Consider the following 19,833-nt stretch of genomic DNA (forward strand, 5'->3'; position numbering starts at 1 on the left):
TTGTCAGACCGAATGCTGTGGCGCCGAGCGGTAACCCCCACACTGCTTCAGGGTGTGGGTAATTACAAAGCTGCCACACGGATCAGGCCGGGACACAGAGGGAAATGCACTCTCGCTGGTGTGGTCGGCTGGTTCGGTTTTTTAACAATTTATTTTACAAGAGCCTATACCTTGCTGTGTTAGTAAATAATTTAATTCTGGTTACGTTTTGGTTTTGTTGTGGGTTTTTTTAATCTTCTAAGGCCATGAAAACCTGTTGTGCTGTAACTGTCTAGAAAGCATTTATTTTCTTTCTAAAGGAAAAAAAATTCATACTCTTCTTTGTGTAATTTAAAATATTTAAAACCTTCCAGTTTTAGCACAACAGTTTCATAACACTTTTTTTTTTCTTCTACACATTTTTCCTTTATTTGGCAATGGTAGTAGTCTGCTGATCACAGTTTACTGCACCAACTGATTTAGTAGTACAGCGCTTTATGGAATGCATATTGTATAAAGGCACTGAATGTATTCTGCCCTGTGTTTTCTGGAATATTTTCTCTCATTTTTAAAGTTTTTCTTTCACTGACTGTACAAATTCCAAAATGCATTGCAATGCGTTATCTTTTATGCCCTAAAATCAATTCAATGTGTTTTGATGTAAAAATAGAACACTGTACTGCTGTAATACTTGATAGATTAAAAAGGCTATAAAGTAATAGGAGCAAAGAGCAGATAATAGGGTCTCATTAAGCATCAGCAAATGCAAGTGTCATACTTAAATCATTTAGCAATTATATACTGTACATACTGTTCCTAACTGTCTTGCAAAAAGACATATGATATCTAGACATTAAGTCACCAATTTCACAACAATGTCCACAAAGACATTGAAGTTCTATATAATACTACTATAACACTCTGACAATGAAAACGGAATTCATACCCAGGGATTCAGCTGAGGACTGCATAACAAATTGTCAAACCATGTTTTTATAGTGTACACGAGATTATCTGTGAATTGTGTAGCTTTTTTTTTTCCATGCATTATACTGTATTTTCAACAGGAAACAAAATGACAAGTCCATGTTATTGTTTGTGTCAGTTCCTTTTTAAAAAAAAAAGTAAAAATACCCAAGTTTTGAACAAAATTTGAATTTTGTACTTTGATTCATACTAATGCACCACTTGATGTGTCATTATGCGGTGTAACTGTATTGACCTGCATATTGCCATAGCATTAACATCTTGTGGTGAGGAGCTCCGTTACCTGCATGTTCATAGTATGAGAAGGAGGATGCACAAGTGCTTTAAACAAACTGCAGATACAAGGGGATCGAGTTCGGTGGTTACACAAAGGAATTCATGGCATTTACAGGAGAAGGAGCCTCAGAGCTTTCATTTCCTTCTGCAGGTTCTTTCTCTTTTTTACCACTATATTGTCCAATAAAGGAGCCATCCTCATTGAACTGACCATTTACACCTTCTCCATAGTCAACTAAACTATCATCGCTGTCTTCTTTTTTCACAGTTCTGTCCGAAGGTGTCCGGCTTCCTTTTTTTAGAGGTTTATGGTCCTCTGCATCACTGGAGACACAAACAAACAAACAAAAGGAATTAACAGATGCATTATATGTTAAGACAAAATCAGCCATGCATGCAGAGTTTATAAAAAGCATGTGTGCAGCCCTATAATCCTTTAGTAAACCCACATCACATTGGAGAGACGGATCAATATGATGCAGTTGACATGAATACATGGTGCAGGAATGGTTTAAACAGAGAATGTCTTCAGTGGAGGGACGGGGTTTTGTGGTTTCTTTTTGTTTTCCCCCCATCGTGCATGACTTTTCAATGGTAAGACCTCTGTCCTTGGCTTGGAAGCAATTTAGATGCAACTGCAAGCATTAAAAAGTGGGTTGTAAAGTTATAAAAAAAATAATTTATTTGTTCTCCAAAGTAACAAGCTTATGATGTGCTGTGAAGTTAGTCTGTTAAGCTTCTTAATTTCTTTGATTCCTTGAACATGAATGGAGAATGAATTTGGTTAAATGAAATATACCCATTTTCTTTACTAGTATAAAGAAAATAATAGTACTGCATTTCAAATAATCTGTTACGTAATGCAGGCCAGACTTGCAATTGTCAACCTTACCTTTCAAGAGACCTACATATTCCATTAAAAGGGTGCAGAAGAAACAAATGAAAATAGCCTAAGAAGAAAAGCAAAGTCCATATCCTGATAGTGATCAGTATTTTATCAATAATAACTTGCTCTTATAATTGCTAAAACATTTACTGTACACAGGTAAAGCAACAATTTAGCTTACAGTAGCTACAGTTGAGCAGTTAAGAGCATGCTTAGTTTTTTTCATTACTTATCAGCTTGACCTCCTTATACTAATCCATGACAGATAGCATGTTCTGACAACGATGACGGTGATTTGGAGGACAACACAAAAAGGAAAGGAAAGAAACGGAGGAGAGATCCCTGTAGCAAAGTACTGTGGTCTTTCCCTTGTCAGTGGGAAAGCTGCAGCACCATCAGCATCCCCAAGCAGATTTGCAGCTGTGGTAAGCTTGTACTTCATGAAATCCATGTAGCTGATCTCTTTCAGAATCCTTTACACTGCACTTCAGTTTCAAGACAAAGATTTTAGCAGCAGCTCTAAAGCATTTCCAGTAAACCCCACTACTGCCAGCTGCACTTTCAGGTGCAATTATTTACCTTGTCTTAAACAGAACATGTGGCTTTATTTGCGTATAGGGTACAAAAGAGTAAGTGATTTTTAGTTTTTTTTTTTTTATTTAATGACTCCTAACTTACGGAAAATATAAGGAAACATGTCTAGAATATCAAGGAAGTAAAAATATATTTACAATATCCACAATGTTAAGCTGAATATATATATTCAGCAAATTGTTTTAAGTTTGTAATTCCTAAAACAAATACTTAGTTCTTTCAATAATTATATTTTCTTTTTTTTTTTTTCCCTAATGAATACCTTTGAACATGCAGAGAAACCACATACATATAGCACATACAAGGTCACACAGATTATATTGTTAGCTAGCAAATGCCCTGTTAAGAAACATTCCCTCTACTCTGCTCTGGTGAGAGCCCACCTGCAGTGCTGCGTCCAGCTCTGGGGCCTCTCAGCACAAGACAGACATGGACCTGCTCGAGCGGGTCCAGAGGAGGGCCATGAAGATGATCAGGGGGCTGGAGCACCACCCCTGTGAGGACAGGCTGAGAGAGTTGGGGTTGTTCAGCCTGGAGAAGAGAAGGCTCCGGGGAGACCTTTTAGCGGCCTGCCAGTGCTTAAAGGGGGCCTACAGGAAAGGTGGGGAGGGACTCTTTATCAGGGAGTGTAGTGGCACGATGAGGGGTAACGGTTTCAAACTGAAAGAGGGAAGATTTAGATTAGATATGAGGAAGAAATTATTTACTGTGAGGGTGGTGAGACACTGGCACAGGTTGCCCAGAGAAGCTGTGGCTGCCCCCTCTCTGGCAGTGTTCAAGGCCAGGTTGGATGGGGCTTGGAGCAACCTGGTGTAGTGGAAGGTGTCCCTGCCCATGGCAGGGGGGTTGGAACTGGATGATCTTTGAGGTCCCTTCCAACCCAAACCATTCTGTGATTCTGTGACTTCACTACTGCTAGAAAACCGTTATACCAATTTTCCTGCTTCTCATCTCATCACCTTTTTTGGAAGACTCCAAGCTGTCACATTCTAAAAGAAGTACACCTCTAATATGCATATAGTTACAGAAAAGGCAGACCAGAGATTTTATTCTTCTATGCATACACAAGAAAGAAGCGGTAGGAATACCTATCTTATTAACATGTAAGAAAACCTACATGTTTAAAATACACAAAGCCAGAAACTCTAAACTTGACTGTAGCATTCTTGACTTTGGTTTTAGTTATTGCTGTGTACATGGCATGGGGATAAATATTGTACTGTTGATCTTCTGTGTGCACTGGTATTGCAAACATACAGGCTAGTAGCATTTAAAAGAATGTTACTCCGGAATGTCAAGCATCCAGCAGCAAAGTGCAAATGTTTATTATGCTGCAAACACAAGCAGATTACAGAGACATTACTGAAGAGAGTTCATTCTGGAAGGACCCTATATTTAAAAGGCTGAAGACAGAACCGAGTATTTAAAAATGACATGCAATGCAGTTTCTCCATCGCCCTCATCCGAGGGCATTAGAGTCAGTGTAACAGGTTACACAACACAAACGAAGACCAGACCCTCACTTTGCAGTAGCACCAGGTCCTGCTCCCAAAGAAGAATGACCTGCAGTGTTTAATGCTTTCTGGGTAATAGCAGTTAGTAAAGAACACCTCACATATGGTTTGCTGTTTAATTTTAGATGAGTAGCTTCATAATTGCTTGCACCATAATATGTAGGAATGAAAATAAATGAAAAATGCATTTGTATCATATTCCAACTGGTTAAGAAACTGTGCAAACATGCTGAAGTGTGACCCTGTCCAGTGTAATTCACTAGGCTGTAATATACAGTAACTAAATAATACACCATCACTGTATGGATATATAAAAATATCCACATTTTTGTGTCTAATCCAATATAAAGCCTGATTTTCACTTATCTGGGTGTGGGAATTTCTGCTTTTAGGGTTTTGGTGTTTGCATTTTTGAAAACAAAGTTTATTTAAAAGACAATGAAGAAATAGTTACACAGTTGGTTGCATCGTGTCTGTGATTTTTCTATATTTTAGTAAGGATGCATATTCTACTGTTTGTATAATTAAAAATAAACAAACAAGACCGCAGATTTACCCCGGAGTGTACTTGCACAGAGTTGGGCACTGGAGTAAGAGCACAGCTACAGCAGATGAAAAATCAAATCTGAATCTGGGGATTCCCTCCCTTTTTGCACTACATGAACTACTCTACACAAGTCCAGAAAGAAGTTCTGTGAAGACTCTGGCAGTGGAAAAAGGTGTGGGATCATCCAGGGTGCCTTCCACTCCCTTGTTCAGGAAAAGGAAATATATGCCATGGTACCATTTATTCCTTATCAAACCGGATTGTAATTATTCTTGTAATAAATGAATACAATGTTTTGGGTGGAAGGGAAAGAAACTGAGGAATAAAAAGCAAAACAACAAGCAGGAGAGAAGAGAAAAAAAGTGAAGACATCAATGTTTTGGACAGCATTTTGTAACCCTAGGGGTGCAAAACAGAGAAGGGACCCTGGTGCTCGGGGGAAATGAATGTATTTTCTGTTTGCCACCAGGAAGCAAACTGCAGAAGTTGCTGAATTGCATTAGGAATATGGATGCCCAAAGAGCTATAGAAAACTTTAGGCTATAGAATATATAATACTACATTGGAAAAACACGTTAAAGCCATAGATTTCGACACAGTATCTGCAAGATTTGCTAATCTTGCTTACAATTGCTCATAAAACTATTCCAAAAACAACCAGGATAGATCATAATTTCTTTTAGTTTTTGTTTGTGGTTTTGCTTCCTGATTTTTATACTTACCTACTGCAACATCGTGAAACAAAAAATAAAGTGCCAATTCAATTGACTAAAATTACAGTGGAAAATTGAAGTTTTTGAAAAGTGTCACATATGCAGTGCATACCATTAATAGTGAGACAACAAGCACTGGGAAGGAACAAAACAAGAGGTGAGAATGGGTATGAATTCTATATTTAGATCAGACAGCCATGAAAGTTAAGTGTAGTGACACTTTTATTATTTGTTGATTTATAAATAAATTTTATACTAGTAGGTTTTTAAGGATGAAAGTTTCTCAATGAAGACTGATATGCAGCAGTTACCTTGATAAGTACTGATATGTACCACACACATTTCTTGCCCTTTTAGTAAGAACAGTATTTCATATTAAAACATACTCTAAAAATATGATTTAAACATTTTTCATGAACAATTGCCAATAAATGAATACATATTCTTTTCTTCTTAGTTTAATGAAATACACATCAAACTTGCAGCTAACGATTAAGAGATATAAGAAGTACGAAGATGACAATAACGTGTAAGCGCAACGTACAAACTTATTTTTTAAAAATAAGTACTTCCATTTCACAACCTCATCAGTTATCGAAAGAAAAATGTACCTGGAAATTTCCTTTCTTCTTTCAACTTTTCATTTTTTCTTCCTTAGATATGGGTACATGCAGCAACCAGTCAGAATGGGGAAGACACTTTTACGATGCCTCTGCAGTCCAGCAGGCAACTAGTTCCCACTAAACTTTGCCACATTCATGGACATGCAAAAAGACTCAATATATGGTTAGCAATATACTACTTTTCCTTATAACACAGCTGTCAGATGAAAGGCAACATAAAACAAACAAAATGGGTAAAGCATTCTGGGCTACTGGACGCAGAAAGAGGATGCAGAAGATGAAAACGGCTGGCAGTAAATTCATTTTCCTATGCCCTCAAGTCAACAGCCCAGGAATATTTAAGTATAAACACTCATGTAAAGCCACAGACGTACCTTACACTATGGCTCCCCTGCACGCTCCAGGAGAACCTCTGCCCCAATACCTAACAGGTTGCTGCTCACGCTCCTAAATTGATAGGAGTGTGCAGGTGAAAAATGCTTTCCCTCTGCACTTAACGCACCTGTATCAATCCAGACTTCAAAACATTTTACTATTTCTAATCTGGCTTTCTAATCTAGCACATCTATATTAGTTTTCTCAGGAGTTTTTCTTTAGCATATCTGTCATACTCAACCTTAAATCCTGGCAGAAGCTGGAAAAACTGGGAGATTAAGCTCTGGTTTTAAATGACAACAGGTTCAAAAACTTGTTGGGCAAAGAACCTGACTGACTCCTTGTGAAAATTTTAAAGAAATATCTGCTTGAGAGAAATTCAACCAACTTCCCACCTTTGCTGTTTCTAGCGAAAAATTATATAAAGGGAAATCAAAGCACAGATTTAAAAAGCAGTGACACAGATGTTCAAGAATTAAAGTAAGAACCGTCAAAGAAACCACGTGATTTGCAATGAGGACACTATAAGACCACTGCCAAATCCAATCGGACTATTCAGAGACAAGAATTCTTCAGGCAGTCCATTGACATCATCTCTTGCACTAGAAGAGACTCAGCTTAGAATTATGGTGCTGAGGCACAAATCATTGCTAGGTCCCCCTGGAAACACACCTAAGCTGCAATAAAACTTGAGTAACCACAAGAGAAAAAAATACTATTGTAGTTACGAACTATATTCTCATTGTTAATCAATCCAGAAAAGAAGGAAGAGTAATATATTATCTAGCAATCTCAGAACGCTCCACTATTTCCAGAAGGTCTCTCACAGCATATCCAAGAATTTCTAGGAAAAATATTGCACGTGTCAAAATGCTGAAGAAGGAAAATAATTCAACAAAATATGCAAACACCCTGCATTACCACACCAGCAGTCCTACTACTGTAGTAGCCTTGTCCTGTTTGATCTTCCTAAGAACACTCTGCAGACTGCAACGAGACATTAGACTTTCCTACTTCCTGTGAAGTTAACTAAGAAATGTGTGATTGCAGTCTCTTCCTACCTATGAATCCACAGGTCTGTAGATGCCATAACTTCTTAATTTCTCTTGATTTAGGGCCCAGGACGGAAATTTAGGCTCATTTATACACCTACGCTGACCTGAACAGGAGCACTAGATAGTCTTTAATTTTAATTTAAATAAACACACATATGTGGTGGTACTTCTATTTCTTGCAGTTTCTTGGTGTAAGCATTGACTGTCCACAATTTACTACCTCAGTCTTCTACAACTCAGGAAACCACTGGGCTTGTAGTGCAGTTTGCCAGAGGCACTATTTTTGCTTATTATGTAAAAATGCAGGTATTCCTTCAGTCACAGGAATGTACTGTACCCGGTTATTCTGCGGTTCCTGAAACACCAGTGTTTCCTAAAGCATTATTTCCTTTGTTAGATCAACACGGCAGGAAAATCCGATGTTGGCTCGTTCTGCAGAAAGTATGCTCTTAGATGAAGTTCAAGAGTGCAAAACTTCAAACAAGTCCAAGCCATCCCAAGAATACTGGGAAGCCTAGAAATTGAATGTGACAAAAACCTCCCCCAGAATTGAGAGTTATGACTTCTCTAGAATATCTTAATTAATCATTAAGATTTATGTAATCTAATAATTTAAATCTTATTTTGAAACAACTCATTTTCTGAGCTTTGGGCTTACTTGTCCAGAAATACTGAAGTCTATTCAGTATAAATTTCCAAGTCTTTCAGTCTTCCCAGTTCCTGAGAAAGGAGGAAGCAAGTCTATGTTCTTAGAAAGTTCCTCTTGATGGTCTGGTGTCTCGCTGAAAGTGAGATGTCCTTTCGTACTTGGCATGAAATGATTGTGAGACCTTATACTTCCCCTTCCCTCCTTTAAACTTCGGAGGAGAACGAAAGGAGGTCAGACACTTGTGAGGATTAGAAAATGAAGAGCTTCCAACAGAGCTCTTCTTTTTCAGCTGATGTAAAGAGTGTTTGTGTTCTGAGAAATCCTTCATGATCTGGACCAAGGATTCACCAAATAGCTTGCCTCCAGTGTATGGTAAAGACAGCAGTTTACGTTTTAGATCTAGTGACGAGGTCCAAGGACGTAGCCATACAGCTCTCCGGGCTACAGTGAGGCACGCCATATTTTTAATGGTGAGTCTAAGAGAGTCCTCAGCTGCATCATGGATAAAATTAGCTGCAATTTTACATAGCCTGTGTTTCCTCTGCATGGCACCAGATGGGACCCATTTCTTTTTGAATCTGGCTCGTTCTTCCTCCAACCATATTAGTAACGCTCTAGAAGCGTAAGTGCAGTAGATCAATACTCCAAGCTGGGCTGCAGCTAGCTTGAAAGATCTTTTAATTTCTTCCTCCACCTTTCTATCAGTAGGATCTTTAGGGAGAGCATCCATGTTAGCAGCCACTGATAGCACAGAATCACCAGTAACCAATGCTCTATCTACCTGAGGCAAGGCCCCCCACAAAGCAGCTTTCTGCACCGGAAAAGGATAGAGCTTTTGTAGGATTGCTGGGGCTTCATGCTTTGCCTCAGGATTACCCCAAATACTACACACAAGATTTTCCACTGCTGAATCAATAGGAAGTGCATTATCTACCTTGCCTTCTTCAGAAGGCATAAGCAGTTCTTCTGAAGCACATTCAGGTTTGGAAGATTTTAGCATTAACACTCTCCTTATGTGCTTGAACAGATAATTCTGATTCTCCATGTCAAACTTACGGATGTCTGGTCCTTCCCGGTCTTCTGTAGGGGATCCAGATGACACCTCCCCATCTTCAGGGGATGACTCAACCTCCAAGGCCTTGTTAGCCCCAGACTTCACCTTCCCAGATGCTGTTTGATCTTTTAAAATGTCCATATGATCAGACTCAAAAGTTTGAGAACTGCTGCCAGTTGCTTCTAGAGGAATGACTGGAACTTCTGTAATTGGTACCCTGGGATGCTTTACTGAATGGGGTCTAGCCTGTGCCACAGAAGTTATACTTTGTCTGGCTGCTGTCAAAGCATCCTTTAAGACAGTAGCTAGCTCAGGCAAAATTACAGATTTCATTAATGAATTCTTGTCAGATTCAGAGAAGTGAGTAGTAGTAGGTCTTACGTTCCTGCGGTAGGAGCTCTGAGTGTCTTCTGAATCTGAGCTGTGGTCTGGGGTCTGGCTGAACCAGTGCTGGAGAGAAGAATTCTGCCTTGCCACTGAGCCACGAATTGAGCTGCAGCTGAGGGGTTGCTGGAAAGGGGATGGCTGTCCTGCCTGAGAATCTGAGCCCTCCTCCGACCCCATTATCTGTCGCTCAGAAGCATGATGTCTAGAGCCATGCCTGTACTTCCATTCGTCTGACCTCCTTTCCTCTCGGCAGAGGGAAGCAGAGACAGAACTAACCCTTGAAAGCTCTGAAGACTGCCTATCCCTCCTCCTGGTGTAGGAGGTCTCTGATCTGGTGCTGGAGTATTGATCCCCTGACCTTCTGAAGAAGTTGTATCTGTCAGATCTCACAGACTTTGCTTTGGTAAAGACAGGGTCTGCTTCAGGAGAATTGGCACAGCTACTTTTTGTTTTCTTTTCCTTGTCCAGTTTCTTTCCTGTCCAAGCAGACATGGACCTGAAGTGATGAAAAAAGTTCAAAATACTCGAATTCCTAGATCTTTAAAAAATTACTTTTTTTTTCAAGGGGAAACCCTATATGCTTTATCCTCAAAGAAGCACTGCATCATGACCAGTGCCATGCAAGGCAGACAAACTGGGAACTGAGTGACTGCAGTGATGCTGGGCTGCAGAGGGGGTGCCAAGACATCTTCTGTAATCTGACTGGTTGCTGCTGCCCCTGTCTCTAAGGAAAAAAGAGGAAAGCCCAATATAGACTAATTACACAGAAATACATTTTAGAAAGGAGTTTTTGCATGGTAAATAGGATGAGCCCTTCCATGTGAACAAGTCTGAAAGCTTAGCATGCATCTGTCCATATTCACCAGACATGAGGTGGATAAATGCATTATAAAATATTTTAATCACTAGATGATTCTATGTATTAACTCAAGCCACTTAAATATGGAGACATAAATTCAAATCTTGCTACAGGTCACACGTGAGAGCAGACTTAAATAGTCTTTTTCTAGGCCTGACAAAACATGTATTGAGGTCATATCATTTGTACAATTCTGTACGAAGGTCAATTTCTGCTGCTGAAAGTTCCAAGTAGTGAAAAACAGAGGAGCAATAAAAGAGAATACAAACTGGACTGCCTCAGAAAACTTATTTACCTCTGCTTCCAAACACTGCTTCACACTTCCCTTTTTATCAGCTGAATGTAATTAATCCACACGCACTTAATGCTGTAATAAAATACTATTCTGAACTCATTAACCTAAGAACAGTGTATTGTATTTTTTTAAAATCAAGGAAGAAGGAACAGAAAGCGCTCTTTGGTATTTAGAACTGTAAATCTACTCTAGTCAAATCAAGATGCAGATTTCTCTTATATGGAAAAACTACGGCAATAGAGATCCTTCTTGAAAAAACTGATTTTTCCCTGTACATGGGCACGTACATTTTGTAACTGTCCATGTACATTTTGTAAATGTCACATCTTCAAAGTAATAAAGGGTTTTTACAATGCTTTTGACATAGGAATGCACTATAAAATCTACTGTAACACCCATATAAAATATAATGGTATCAATATATTTAGAAAATAACAACATCATTTTCTGTACTAATCAAAACCCAACAAATAAAAATTGATTAAGCTATACTCATAATTGTTGTATGAACAGACTTGCCAAGGCATGCTTTTTGTGATGCCAGGAGATTCAGCTAGACTACATTCACAATAAAGGAAGAGAGTCAGGAATAAGAGCTGTGTTGCATGCTTTGAAGCTGCTTGCTATGTATCTTGTACTGAAATATATGAAAGGGAAATCTGTTTTTTCTTGTAGGACATTCCTTTACCTCTGTGTATAACATCAGTTGCTTGTTATTGGGTTAGGTGTTAGTACTGGCAGCCATTTTAAATGCATTTATTTTCCAGTCAACATAACACAAGATTGTCTTTTTTAGGCTTCAATTAGAAATGTATTTTCAAAACTCATAATGCTAAGCGTGCCCTAACTGAAAGGACACTGTATCTGGTATTTCAACTATCTGAAAGATGGGTTTGCAAATAAAGATTCCTCACTTTGAGACAATTGTGTTTGATTCTGGATTTCACCTTGCATTAATGAATGGCTTATTCTAAGCTTGGATGTTTACTTCTTTTTTTCTAATGGTGTGGTTGAAATGCTATCTATAGTTCTATACAATACTGGATACAGAATCTTTGTCAACAAAGCAAAAAAGTTAGTTTTGAGTTAATAAATGTGATGTTATATATAGTACGTGTGTATATGAACAGTGAACATGACAAACCAGCTGCTCACCTGTATTCACCAAATGTTCCATCATCTTCCTTCATAGGTTGTATTTCTGGATCAGCATGTGCATCCTCCTTTTCCTTCACTAAAATATTTGAAATAGTAATTTTTATCATGAAACTGCAAGACGAGAAACCTTAAGACTTTAATTTCTCAAACTGATCACATTTGGCAAGAACATGGTTTGAATAAAAAAAATTTTAACTGGGGCCTTAAGCTGTTACATTTTTTGTTTTGAAGAAAAATATCTGTTAATTAGTTGTAGTTTTTATTTTCATTCAAGCACAAAATACTGTACGTCATTCTGCATTAGAAAAACTCTTTCTTCCTTTCATTTCTAGCATTAAAGAGAAAGTCCTGTTAAAAATTCTACTAAAACGCTTTCTTTACTTCTGTATTAATAGAACTATTGTTTATTGAAATCTGAATAATTTAGTTTTACTTATCCATGCTCTGTATTTACTCTTGATATTCCTCTCATACTGATTGATAAAACTGAATCAAATTCACTTGTGTTCATTGTCAGTTAGTACCCTTTCTGCTTTCATTTCATGCACTAAGACTCCACGGAATTTTAAATAGTATTTTAAGAATTATTTATATTAGAAAAAATAGAGTTGGTCTGTTAATTTCTTTTCTATAACATGATCAAAAGCAAAGCAAAACCACCTACACTGGAACTTAATTTAACACAATTGTATCTCTTGCACATCCGCTAGCACCTGAGAAGGCAGATGATTATGGAAGATATACATTCCTGTAAGTTAAGATTGTTGACAGAGTGAAATAATATACTGACTTTAGAATTATCTTTACAGTTCTTCCATTTGCCTTTTTATTTCAGTTTTTATAGCTATGACTCAAATCTTTCCCTTGTTTAGCAGACACAGTTATATAATCCAATATACAATCTCTTATCTTTTTCTCTGGTAATTTCCACACTTAATTTGTACATCATTAGTTTATATGATGTTATTTAAGATGATATGAATCACTCCTGACAGAATTTTCTAAGCCTATAATTACAATAACACATAACACCTTGAAATGCATCTAGCTGCTATAATTTCATACTGAAATGATTTATTACTTTTTTCAAAACATAAGCAATCTCAAGATGACATGCTGAAACTACAACAAAAAAGAGTTAATAACTTTGTGCTTTGCATTTGTCACTGGCTGTGGAACAGTACATTTGCAATGACACAAGAAATACAATTGGCTCTAGAGTCACAGCTATAAACCAGAGTACACACTGAATCTGGAAATATTACAGTCAAGGTCTATCTTTATATGTGTGTGTGTATGTGCATATCTGTGAGAATAAAAAATTAATACTTTACATCTAGTCATTCTGCAGAAGCAGAGAAAAGGAGGGCACAGCAGGGATCCCACAAAGTAATGACAACCTTAGCATCCAACTGCCTTCTACGCTTTTACTGAAACTGTGTTTTAACCTCTTCTAGATGGTGGCTCACTCCACCTAGTTCTCCCTACTCTTCAATGTCATCACTTCACTTGTTTCATTCTCCTAATTTTCCTTCTTTTTGCTCAATTCTCTCCACTATGAGTCACTTCTCCTATACCCTCTGTAATCTCATTTTCTCCTAAAGAAATCCAAATATTAGGAAAAAAACTAAGGTGATGTCTTCAGCTTGTCATTCAACTCTACATAACACTATGTTCTTTAATCATCCATCTCTTCTTCTTGGGCACAGGCAGTTGGGACAGAAGCTTCTCTCACTTAATCTTTGCTGTCACTACAAATCTTTGCTCGCTCCATAAAACAACCAAACAGTTGGACTGGGCAGAGTAGGATTCTTCTACTTGATAAAGTGATTTTATCTTCTTCTAAAAATGCTCTGCTATGCTAAGTTCAGCTACAAAAGACTTGCCTATGAAAAGCAAAAGTTTTCAGTGTTCACTGACACTAGTGTTCAGAAGTGAACTGGTCAAAACAAGCAGGAGAAATTAAAACACAGTATGGTTTATTTTTTCTTTTTGTGCTTTTGCATCCATCTTTTCCATGTCCAAATTAGCAATACGAACTTCAAGAAGTTAGGAGTTGATTTTAAATGAGTGTTCTAGAGTCTGGATATTTCCAAACCTTTGGAGTCTGTAATATAGAACATAATTCTAAATGAAATCGAGATTTTACATGAAACTTAGCAATTGTACTTTGTATTGTAGCTAGGAGAGGAAAAGGAAAAATTAAATTATCCTTTGCTGCCCACTCGAAGTTCATTCATATCCACTTATACCTCAACAGCTGCTCTGAGATCCTATCAGGCAGCACTATGTAAACTGGTTGTCACTATCCTTCAGTCTATGGACCTACCACATAAACAGAAATATAAGACTGGGGAAAGAGATATATATAAGACACATATATGCACACATACATACATACATACACACATATATGCCTTTTACAATATGTACACCCAGAGGAACGAGAGTTTTGATAGAAGATGTACATTGTATCCTTCCAATTTTTAATTACCAGTTATGAAATATACTTGGCCATTCCTAGGCCTAATACTAAAAAAAAAACCCAAACCCTAAAAAGACAAACTCTCACAAAGAAAAAACTTATAGAAGGAAAAAACATCTTAACTGAAGGACAGTAGCTTCAAATTTAGCTGCAAAAATGCACAGGCTGAAGATGACACAGATTCTGAGAAGGAGGGTAACGTATTTGAGACAAAATAATGTATGAAGTGATTTGTCCTATGAAATGCATTCTCAGTACTTGAAAGTAACGCGGTGGCTATAATCTGGTACATGTTTCCACATTTTCTGAACAAATAAATTCTAACTCAACTCATTTTAGTGGGTTAAACCCACCTGCATTAGACCTCAGAAAGTGGAGTGTGCAACACTGGTGGGAGGATCGAGTATCTCAAATAAAGCTCAAACCTCTCCAGAGAGGTAATGTAGTAATATGACCCTCCAGGAATGGAGGAGATACTTTTCTTATGCTTAAATGGATTGAGGTTTTCTACCAATAGGCAGATTGCTCCTGACAAGCCTACTAAATGATAAGACTGATTTACGATTTACAGAACATAAATGTAAATTAGCAGCAAATGTAATTTCTCCAGTAAACCTGAGATCTGCCTTAACAGATTACCAGCAGCTGATTTTTACTCTCATTGTTGTATGTCATACCTGGATATTTGCCACCCTTATTCCTCCTTATGAAGCAAACAATCAGTAAAATCAAGATCAGAAGAGCAACAGCACACATAAGACCAATGAACCATCCTTGAGTAGCGATGTCTACCTGCCGACTTGCCATTGCTAGAGAACAAAAACAGAAAAATGAGATGTTTTGCTGCATTTAAATGCTATGCTAATTCAGTTCAATAGCCACTATACATTTTTCATTAATTAAGGGATAACATTCACTGTGAAAATCAGTGTTAAGAAAAACAATGATACTATATTTTGTGAATATTTTCATTATTCAAATTGTTTCCAAGTACACGTGCATAGAATTTAGGTTCGAGTATTTAAGAATTCTGCCGACATTTAAGCTTAACAACTCCTTTGAAAAATCTGCGCACATACTACATTGCTTTCCACAAACTGCAAAACTATTCTCAACCATTTTACATTAATTAAACTACTGAAATGAAATTGCAAATTATAATTCATACAAACATGTTGATTGCATTCTCAAAGTGAATAAAAAGCCGATACTCATTAGCTAATGCACTCCCATCAGTCTGAAATAGGGAAACAGATGGGTCATTCAAGGCCCTAATATTCAATTTGAACTAAAAATCAACAATGAAGCATCCTTTAAAGCCTTATTAAGCATCATGTTTTCTTCCTCTCCTAAAATCTGTACCTCGTCCTACAATTTATCGTGATTGCCATGATTTAGCATTAGTGAGGACTTCACACAATGCAATTGGGAAGCCTTTCCTTGGCACTGTTTCTCTCCAAATGCTGACTCTAGCTGGAAGATAATGTAAATGATAAGCAAACTACACAGGAAACACTACAGTCACTAATAAGGTCAGGAATTATCTGTGTGGGCTGAGGGCTGGATCCCTCCTACTGGTCTCCACCACAGTAGGGGGATTTTCCTGGTGAAGCTTATTTTCTGTTCCCCTGCTTGGAAACACCCTACATGTAACCGGCCTTAGGACTTGCTGTTGGGGGAAAGTGGGAAGGGTGAGAGGATGTGTGCCACACACAGAAGAAGACATGAAGTGAAGGAAGAAGGATATCCATCCAGACCTATCTTGTTCATTCTTCACCTTCTCCTCCAGCCCCAAAAGCCAAGAGTTTGAAACTCTATGAGGAGTTGCCCAAGAGACCTCCCTCTATTTGGGAAATAGAGTCAAAGATCACCTTCCTATATGAATAAGGAAAGTGACATGCAAAACACTTCCTATGCATAACTCATAGGGCATTTTGGTTCAGCGTTTGTTGTTTTTTCCAGCTTCAGGAGTTAAGGTATCAGATTATTCACAGCCAGTACATTACCTAGGATTTTAGTAAGGATCAGTATTACTTCAGATCTCAGCTCAGTAGACACTTCGCACTAGGACCAGATTATATTTGAGACCTTCAGTCAGTCTCTTTCTCTGGATGCTGTGATTACATCAGCTGTAATGGCACAGTATGTTTCATCCATATCTGCTAGGGAAGGTCTGTAGACTTGCTTCCACTGAAGCAGAGACCACAATGCATGAACAGCTTTACACACAGAAATGTGAAAGTCCCAGAGCCCCATAAAGATTTCCAAGTCTCCTTAACAGAAGACATGCTTTTAAGGGAAGGCTCATAAAACCACATCAGAGAGAACCTATTTTCACTGGAGCAGTGACTGTTTTCTAGCCACAGTTCCAGGTAACACAGCATAAACTCTTCTCCTTACAAAACATGTTGGATGACAACTGGGAACAGTCCTGTGCTGGTGCTGTCCCTTGGACAATACCTAAGGCTTGCCTGGTAGACAGCTAGCTGACATGAGACTGCACTGGGCTGAAAGCACACTAACAATAAAACCTAACAATATTTAATTATAGGCCAGAATTCAAGCCCATGTCTCAGCATTATTTACCAGTTAAGACAGAAGCTGAGAAAGCTAGCTTGGAAACATCAGCTCTCAATGGTCCCAGATTCCTGAGGGTTTTGCATGGACTGTATGAAAACTCAAAGTACCTCTGATGTCTGGAGACAGCATCTACCCTTCATCCCATACAGATGTATGTATGTGTGTATTCCACTTTAGAAGTACTAGGCTAAAATTAACTCTATTTTGCTGCTTCTTTTTGGTCTTACTGGGCAAAGTTATGACTCGATTTTCATTTAAATAAATCAATGAATTGATGTGCCTGGATACTGTGGAGTAAACAATTAGGAGATCTCCCAGCCTTTGTTTAAGAATATGCTTTCTGTTATTTTAGAAACTGACTCTTTCTTATTGCACAAAAATGTACATTATTTTTGCATTAAAGAAATTATATGTTATATAAATATATAGCTTATATACATATATATTTATACTTTATATATCATATATAAATATACAAATATATAAATAAATATTATATATATATAAATATATGAATACATTTAAGTGGCAGTCAAGCAAAATCACAAAGGCAATCTTCCTCTGAACTATGAATTAAAACAAAATTTTGTTTCCACATTAAGTTTAAAATTATTTTGAGTTTTGCACATATGCATTCATAATAAGGCATTAAAGGCTGTACAATACATACCATGACAAAATGCAAAAGCACATTTAACATTCAAATGTAGTAAGAAATAGCATCAAGCAAAACAAGTCATGCATAAAATTATGCAAGCTAGATGGGAAGAGTAAAGATGAAAACTTACTTATGCAGCTCCCTGTATTCTTAACTTATTGTATATCCAGTAGGAAAAGGTTTCTAGATCTCAGTGCAACTTTAAAAACGGCACAACATTCCTTGCGTACACTAAGCAAATTATCTGCTTCAGGCAGAAAGACATTTACTCTTGGCGAACAGCTAATGCCGGAGTCAATGCAATACACTGCACTGGTATGCTCAAAAGGATAAACCCGCACGCTATGAAGATGCTCTACAGCCATGCTTGTCAAAGAAAAAAATGTGGCAAAAGCCTCGTATATGAAATATTGCTCTTTCATTACTAATTAAGGACATATTCCATATTCCACTATTCTCCTCTTTGTCCACTTCATTTTTGCAGTGTTTGAAAGCTTTGGTCTAGGTTGAAGACTGTGTGACGCAACATTTTTCTGTAAGAAATATGCTATGTATGTAATTTAATGCTAGATGCTGAATATTTCCATTATCAAGAAGCAAAAAAGAGTGTCTTTAAATTCCTTTCTTCCTTAACTACTCAAGAACATGAGCCAAGGTGACTGGGTACGTATAGGATTCCTTATGTACTGGCTCAGTACTTTTTGTGCAGAAAGATGCTTTTGGAAAGGTTTCCATTCAGCTTGTTTTGAATTATACTATAGTCTTGATCCTTGCTTTACTGCTGCTTTAGGCTTTGGATGTGTATTTGCATAAAATTTTACAGATCTGCTTTTATATGACTAGCTGTCTCTGACATAAATAACCTCTGTGTTTAGCCCATACATATTTGGCACTGTTATTCAGCACCATGTTTTCAAAGCTTTCCTGCAACACAATAAACTGTGAACAGAAATGGAACAAAACAAAGCAAAAAATTATGATTTCAGAAAGCGTTCACTTTCAAACCATTATATTAATTATTTACTTTGTTGTCTGATAATTATTACATATTGTTCAAGCATATTTTAATATTTAAACTACTTTCTTAAATCATAACATTCTGGAGCTGGTGAGGCTACTGCTAAATAACTATGCACTGACCAAAGTGCCTGGAATGAGCAGAAGTGGCTAGCAAATACACAACAAATAATAACAGAACATGCTGTGATGGCAATGACAGATTCATCAAAAAACTTCCAATAAAGCCCTTTCTCTGAGTTAAATGAACACGCACGACTGATTTGCTTATGAAGAAACATGACTGAAATATGTACATAAGGAACTTAAACAGCCTTACTGATTCACAGGATATAGTTGTTTATTGAAATCTATATAAAATCAGTATATGACAGGAAAAGAAACATTTACAAGTAGGAATCTCTTAACACTGGTATAAATAGACTACGTGAGATGACAAATTGAATCTGCACTTCTGATTATGCAAACATTTTAGCTCAGATTTTCTGTATTAAAACTGATCGTATACAGATTGTTAGCTTTAAAATATATATACTTGGCTCTATTAAAGTACACATTATTTAAATACAGCCATCTAATTATGTTAATTAGAAATAAATGAAGTAGCTCATCTTCAGTGCACAGCACACAGATGGAGTGTGAGCAGTGAGTATCTTGCCCCTATTATAAACATCAGACAAGCAGAGTGAATTGAAAGGATGAAAACATTAATAACTACTTAATAAATGCGCTGGCATTGTTTAGGAGTTTATAAAATAATTCAACATTGCTCTATAAAAAGAACATGCAAAGACACTAGCTAGAACATCTCTTAGCTAGAAGCAGTTCAACGTTTCAGGACTTGCTCTACCACAATTCTGACTACGATACAGAATTGGTACGGTGTGCCTCACCTGGACCTGTCTCAAACACATCCTCTGAACTCCTAAAACCAGACAGGCCCTCAGCACCAACCCGGACTTTATATGCTGTTCCTGGTGTTAAACCCTTTAACACAAAGAAGCTTCGAGAACCATTTACAATTTCTTTTTTCCAATCTTCTTTGCCTACAAAAATTTTAGGAAAACAACATATTGGAATTTTAATTTTCTCTGTATTACTGAAAGTTTCTAGACAGAATACTATCAACAGTTACTTGACTA

The 19,833-nt window shown here is 37.3% G+C and overlaps 1 protein-coding gene across 35 annotated transcripts in view; it reads right to left on the reverse strand.

Moving 5' to 3' along the window:
- Positions 1-1,328: 1,328 nt before the first annotated feature.
- NRCAM (neuronal cell adhesion molecule) overlaps positions 1,329-19,833 on the reverse strand; it is a 71,938-nt gene continuing 53,433 nt past the window's right edge. For 21 of the 35 annotated variants that reach the window (XM_086472746.1, XM_086472731.1, XM_086472778.1 and 18 more), the window contains 3 exons: positions 15,114-15,245; positions 11,949-12,027; positions 1,329-1,566 (listed from right to left, as the gene is read on the reverse strand). In XM_086472746.1, coding sequence (XP_086328872.1) covers positions 1,329-1,566; positions 11,949-12,027; positions 15,114-15,245 — 449 coding nt within the window. The other 14 variants (XM_086472610.1, XM_009949012.2, XM_086472595.1 and 11 more) reach the window with 4 other exon arrangements.

Source organism: Leptosomus discolor, chromosome 1, assembly GCF_034619465.1.
Source record: "Leptosomus discolor isolate bLepDis1 chromosome 1, bLepDis1.hap2, whole genome shotgun sequence".
NCBI classification, from domain to species: domain Eukaryota; kingdom Metazoa; phylum Chordata; class Aves; order Leptosomiformes; family Leptosomidae; genus Leptosomus; species Leptosomus discolor.